Source organism: Salvia hispanica, chromosome 5 (assembly GCF_029641045.1).
Source record: "Salvia hispanica isolate PSC_SH4W2 chromosome 5, Shi_PSC_v1, whole genome shotgun sequence".
Classification (NCBI taxonomy): Eukaryota; Viridiplantae; Streptophyta; class Magnoliopsida; order Lamiales; family Lamiaceae; genus Salvia; species Salvia hispanica.
This window is the reverse complement of record NC_142696.1, coordinates 30,663,185-30,669,899: the sequence shown is the minus strand read 5'-3', so window position 1 is coordinate 30,669,899 and position 6,715 is coordinate 30,663,185. Positions and strand designations below refer to the sequence as shown.

At 40.1% G+C, this 6,715-nt stretch overlaps 2 protein-coding genes across 2 annotated transcripts; both read right to left on the bottom strand.

Moving 5' to 3' along the window:
• Window positions 1-1,302: 1,302 nt before the first annotated feature.
• On the bottom strand, window positions 1,303-4,902 carry LOC125208875 (uncharacterized). The gene is made up of 4 exons (XM_089058665.1): window positions 3,197-4,902; window positions 2,857-3,132; window positions 2,222-2,767; window positions 1,303-1,911 (listed from the first exon to the last, which is right to left on the bottom strand). Exons 1-4 carry the CDS (start codon window positions 4,586-4,588, stop codon window positions 1,567-1,569), a joined length of 2,559 nt encoding a protein of 852 aa, XP_088914791.1. The 5' UTR covers window positions 4,589-4,902; the 3' UTR covers window positions 1,303-1,566.
• On the bottom strand, window positions 4,620-6,347 carry LOC148926629 (uncharacterized). The gene is made up of 6 exons (XM_089059195.1): window positions 5,652-6,347; window positions 5,358-5,459; window positions 5,123-5,278; window positions 4,904-5,044; window positions 4,725-4,792; window positions 4,620-4,650 (listed from the first exon to the last, which is right to left on the bottom strand). The coding sequence occupies exons 1-6, from the start codon at window positions 6,324-6,326 to the stop codon at window positions 4,620-4,622; spliced, it is 1,173 nt and encodes a 390-aa protein (XP_088915321.1). The 5' UTR covers window positions 6,327-6,347.
• Between the last annotated feature and the right edge of the window lie 368 nt (window positions 6,348-6,715).

The following is a 6,715-nucleotide window of genomic DNA, read 5'->3' as shown; positions in this document are numbered from 1 at the left end:
AATATTTCCCAAAATTGAAACATCATCATCTTTATTTTTTCATCTTCTCTTATTTTATTATCTCTTCATTAACTTACAAAATAACGCTACATAATATCTCGCACTTGAAAAGCAAATATTTTATTTTTGAGTGAATTACATAAATGGTACCTTATCTTTCACTTTCGCACGAAAACGGTACCTGATCTTTATTTTATATCGTTTATGGTACCTCGTCACTAAAATACCCCCTTTCCAATTCAGAATGACATCCATGTCCCAGAGGGCAGGTTTGTAATTCCAATTGATGTCATTATTATTGTGGCAGATTGCCTCACTACTGTATTTGAATTTTAGCACCAAGTCATATCAAACTTTTTTTTTTCCCTTTTTATATATATATTTTACTCAACTCCCCTTTTGTCTATTTCTTCTCTCATTTCCTTCTTTCTTCTTTGTTTCTTCAATGTCTAGGTTGTCAAGTACTTACGAAAGTTACTCGGGTGAAGGAAGAAACGGGTGTCGTTGGCTTAGAGTTGAGTACGAAAATTGTTGGTGTCGCCAAAGAGCAAGTCTCAAAATAGTGGCTGACGCACGACGAGAATCTTACGGTATGTTGTACTTCGTTTGCGAGAAGAAAGGTAAGGTTGGGGGTTGTCATTTTTTTCAATGGTGTTATCCAAAGTCGATGGACAAGGATTCTGTTGGGCAGATTCGTCGAGAAGACGTTGACGAAGTTGAATCACAAAGTTGTGAAGATCGAAAGTGTGGCCGGACAGTGGGAGCTGGATGTAAAGGGAAAGAATTTTTTCTTGTATGTGTTGCTTGTTGTTCTTTAGTTGTTGCAATTGCTGCTATGGTTATTAGTTTGGTAAATTAGATCCGTCTATTGGAAGCTTAGTGTAATACAATTATGTTCAGTTGATTTGGGGAAGACAACTACATTTGTTATTATTTTGGTACTACATTTGTTATTATTTTGGTAGTAATGGTGTTATTATTTAGTACTATTGGTTTTGGTACTGCAGTTGTTATTATTTTGGCACTACATTTGTTATTATTTTGGTAATAGTAAACTACGACTAATTATTTTGATACTACATTGTTATTATTTTCGTATAATGGTGATAATAAAATGTCTATTGGTGTGTTAATATTTTGGTACTACATTTGTTATTATTTTAGTACTGATGGTGATAATAAAATGTGAATTATATTTGGTACTATTGGCGATAATAAAACGTGAATTAAATTTCAACACCCTAAAATGATTGCGAAAAGTAAGACATATCAAACATGAAAGACAAAAATATCTATGCAAAGTTCATAACCATAAACTGTAGATTGTTATGCTTACAACAAACGAAAGCTGGATCGTAGATTCACTATAAACCTGACAAAAATCATCACCAGTCTGCCATCCCCATGGGGATACCATGTCCAAAAAATAAAAAACCACCTGAAATGCTAGGCTTCAATCGAAGTCCGTAAAGTTCAAAGTTCATGACAAAACAAGGCAGACTGCACGTGATTTTCACAAAATGAAACACAACACCACAACAAAATCCCACAATGACACCCACAAGTTTAATCTGCGTTTCTGCGACGGCCACACCTCTGAGCCCTCCTGGTGACGCTTATTGGACGAGGTGGACCTGCCGCTCCTGCTGTCCCCTGAGTAGGCTGCCCTCTCCCAGCTGCTGGTGCTTGTTTGGCCGGAGCAACCCGCGGTGCGGCAGTTGATCGACTTGAAGATGGTCCCGCACCAGATTGCGGCTGGCTAGAAGATGCTCCACTCCTTTGACTAGTCGGTGTCGGTGGTCGAGGGTCGTTTTGACAGGTTCTCCTGTTGTGCCCTATCTGACCGCATCGACTGCACGTGATCAAGGTTGACCGCATAAGTTCTTCGACCCCATTCTCACGATATTGTACCTGTGTTTCCCAACAAGCAAAATTATGGTAACTTAGTGGCATTACCTGATTTTTGTAGCATAACATAAGTACCTACTTATCAAATTAAATGTATAAACTGATTTTGCTTTCATTTAAAATTGGAAAAAAATGGAATCAGATGTGAGAATATCACAATGATGTGGCATAAGTTAAAGGCTATACGAGTATAATATTGCAAAACTTGTTTGGATTTCACTTATTTGCAAGAGGATAGAAAGCATGCACTTATTTCTAATTAATTTAATTACTACAAAGATGTATCTGTATTATGGTAACTTAGTGCTCATACCTGATTTTGTTCTCTTCTAACCTTGCGTGGGCGGCCACGTTGCCTTTTTGTGTTAGGGGGAACCAACTCGAAACCAACTTCCGACGATCTAGGCCAATTTTCCATCCCGTTGATAGGATACAAGACATGCTCGTAGAGGGCAGTCATGCGGATCCGTGAGTAATAGTCAGACACATAATCTGTGATGGAATCGCCGATCTTCAAAATGGAGGCTGCCGCATGCACACATGGGATACCTCTGAGTTGCCAAAGCCTACACGTGCATTTCTTTGTTTGCAAATTCACCACAAACTGACCATAAGGGCCAGTGACTTGGTATTCATGCTCACCGTTCCACAACGATCTCCACGAGGTCGACTCTGCGGCTGCTTTATCAATTATCTCCTTGATCACAGGAGGTACCGGGAAATCATAGTTCTTCACCCACTGACCTCTAATCTGTATGCGCTCCAGCTGCCGTGTTCGAATCTCCTCCAGCATGGTTATTATTGGCTTCTCTCGAGCAAGAACAATCTTTGAGTTAAACGTCTCACACATGTTGTTGAGCTACACGACGTGTCACGTATTAAAATCATTGACAATGTGAAGTCAATATAAAGGAATACCTTGTACTGTACTTGCAGTTAGTAGGTTACCTGTGTATCACAAAGAGTGTGCTCAGAGAAGAAGGCCTTAATCCATTTCTCCTTCGGGGCAACTCTAGTCAGATACTGGTGTGCATTTGTGTTGAACACTTGCATTGCATCCATATTTTGGTCAAACTCCACGACCGTTGTGCTAGATGAAATCCCCCACATCCTCTTCTTCAATATGTCTCCGGAGAAGCGCTTCTTGTAGTTGTTGTACATATGTTGTACGCAAAATCGGTGTTCGCTTTGTGGATATTTTTCACCAATTACCATACCCAAGCCCTGCATAAAGTAAATTGAAATAAATACAAAATTTATACTTCATATACAATAGAAAATGTTGTACCTTTTGTTGGTCCGACATAAAAACATATCTAGGAGGATTAGCCGATACATCCAGATCCTCGTCTAGGAAATCCAGAAACCAATGCCATTGCTCGTAGCTTTCGGTCTCGGCAACTGCCCAAGCTATTGGCCACCATCCATTGTTGGGATCGATGCCGATAGCGGTGAAGAGCTGACCCTTGTACATCCCACGCAAGAAACATGCGTCAAGGAAGATTATTGGTCGACAAAAGCGTTTCCATCCAACCTTCAATGGCCCTAAACAAATATAAATCCTACGGAACCGAGGGCCAGAGCTCGAGCTCGTTCTTTCATCATCGTAGTGTATGTGGACAGTTGATCCAGGATGCGTCCTCAATAACTCCTCCTTGTAGTAAAAAAGTCTCTTGTACTGATCCCCAATCTTTCCATAGATGCCCTGCAGTGCCGTTTCTTTAGCCCGATTTGCCTTCATTCTGCTGATAGTTGATCCGAATTGCTCATCTACACATTGTCGAATAGCTGTCAGTGGAATGTGAGGGTTCGCTTTGATCTTTTCTATGAACCGTTGCCCTAACCACTTCGACGTGATCCATCGATTATTCTGTACCCTGGAGCAAGTGAGCGAATGTCTTCTATTCATCGTCTGTACAACATAGTCTGTCATGTTATGAATGGGATTCTTCCTGAAGTAAACGAACCACTGACAGCCACGTCCAAGGCACACAGCTCTTAACCTTTTCCTGTTATTGACCTTGATGTGGATATCCCTCTTCGACAACACTGAATACTGTCGGAGTGTCTCCCTAATGTACTCTCTATCACCGAACACATCCCCAACACTCCAGTCCGGCAAGCCATCAGTGAGAGTGAATGTGCGACAACGAATATTGGTCCTACGCTTACCTTCTTCAAGATCAGTTGTGTCATGTAGATCGGTATTCGCCAAATCATTAAGCATGTCGGCTTCTTCTGCCAGCTGCCACCCATCATCCTTCCTTTTAGTAATTTTTGCTGAGAATGATCTCTTCCTCGTGGTTTTGGAGGCATTCGAACCAGATGCTATTAAGGGACCGCTTGGGTTTGCAGAAGTATCTACTTCAACATCAGTACTTGCCCGGACTAGCTCCTCGAAGTACGAAGAAAAGAGCTGCTCGTCTCTACACATGTTGTTGACAGATATGACCTGGACAACATCATCGTCTGAATCTTCATCACTACCCTCGTTGTGTAGAGGGCAATCTTCCCAACTTTGAGGCGTCTGGGCTTCTAATCCCACTATGTTCTCCCCTGCTGCAGCTAGGTTTTCCTCTTCAACTTGGGGTCTGCCCCCGCCCAAGTTATCATCTAGAGGAGCTGCATCGGCCAAGTTTTGCGAAGCTTGAACATCAACTCCGCCAACATTCTCCTTCATCTGTTGCCCTGCTCCACCTTCAACCCAATTTTCAAGGTATTGCTCCCAATTTTCCCAATTTTCTACCAAGTTATCAATGAACGAATACTCATGTGGTTCACACAAATTACACAAATTATTCAAATCGGGTCTATACACTTCATTCTCGGTTCCCAAGCAACTTTCCACTCCACTGCCTGGTGCATCGGATGATACTTCAACAGGCTATACCACATAACGTAACAACACAGTAGATACCTAATGTTAGTACACTCATCAACTCCTAGTAACCACTAATTTCATAATATTAAATACGATACCCACTTTATAACCAACTGTTTCAGTCTGTGGGGCTGGCTGAATTTGCACAAATGATTCCTGTAGGACTTGCTCCTCAACTTGTACATTTGGTTGTGACTGTGCAGGTTCAAATGGAACATCAGTAATTTTCTCTACTCTATGCGCTGCCACACGATGCTACAAAAAAATTTAAATGAAGTTAGTACACCCTAAATTCAAAAAAAATTTAAAGGCAGATGGCTGAACATCAACTACTTCAACTACGGTTTCTTGTAGGGCTTGCTCCTCAAATGCAGGCTGAACAAATGATTCCTGTAGAACTTGCTCCTCAACTTGCACATATGGTTGCGGCTGTGTAGGTTCAAATGGAACATCAGTAATTTTCTCTACTCTATGCGCTGCCACACGATGCTACAAAAAATTCAAATGAAGTTAGTACACCTTAAATTCAAAAAAAAAAATCAAATGCAGTTGGCTGAACATCAACTACTTTAACTACTGTTTCTTGTGGGGCTTGCTCCTCAACTTGCACAGATGAAGGTGTATCAACTAGTGTTGCTTCGGGCTGTAAGGTTGGCCGATCATCTCTCAACTACAAAAAAATGCAAAAGAAGAGACAGTTAAAATAAATTTCAGTTTAAGTTCAAAAATAATAACACATGCAGTACCCAAAAAATAAATTTCAGTTTAAGTGCGAAAAAATAATAACACATGCAGTACCCAAAAAATAAATTTCAGTTTAGGTTCAAAATAATAACACATGCAGTACCCTAAATTCAAGTACCTGTTCCACAGTTGCACTAAATTCATCCATCAAAAATTTCAAAATTCTTGATTCATCTACCTCTTTCTTTCTCCATTCTTCACGTGCTTTAGCCAAACTACTCACTAAATAGTCTTCGAACTCTACATCCTGCTCATACCACTCAAGCAAAGGTATTCCAGGATTGACCTTCGCCTTCTTCAGCGGCTTCTGTTTCGACACAACCAGAGGGGGCTCGTCGATTTCCTCTATCACTACACCCTTCGACTTAGGACTGAAATAATCCTTCATATATGCCTCTTGGTCCTTATGCTTTCGGGCTCTCGCTTCAACTTCGGTGATCTCCAAAACATAAACATGCACAATTCTCTCTAGTTTGTTAGCCAACTTTTTGAATCTCTTCAAGTGTTCCTCATCAATAAGTGGTTCGAGAGGATGACCAACTTTAGTGCCATGACATGCTTGATTGTGGGAAGGATGGCAGTAGTAGAACTCACAAATGTATTCTCTGCGATAACCTAATTTAAGCACAATGGATGACAAGTCCAACAATTCGAATTGCCGGATAGTACAATTATCCACATAATTCAACATACCCCCTACATATTCTTCGCCAACAAATATACCCCCATGGTGAACGGCCAAACTAAACCTATCAGGCCTTCCAGCTGAGTGACAATGAATGTAAAAAATCATTAACAAACAAATCAAGTAATACCCCAATTCAATGGAAAAAAAATTGCAGCTGGCGATGCCACTACATTCCTTCATCAATGAATTATATATAAAAAATAAAATAAACTTGAATAATGTAAAATGTGTATGTGTTACTCTAACCACATGACTACAGTACTGATTTCTTGATATATAGGGTAATAATATGATCACCAAATGCAGATTGCAGAAACATGAAATGCTCAAGATTCTATGAAAAATAAGAAAAAATGACAACTTTTTTGCATTCATAAATCCATGGTGCAAAAAAAAAAATTCGCAGTGCCCAAGAAATGCGGATGAAACAAACATTGGAGCATTAGCTAAATTCATGGTGCAAAAAAGCAAAAGAAACAACAATTAAAAAACCG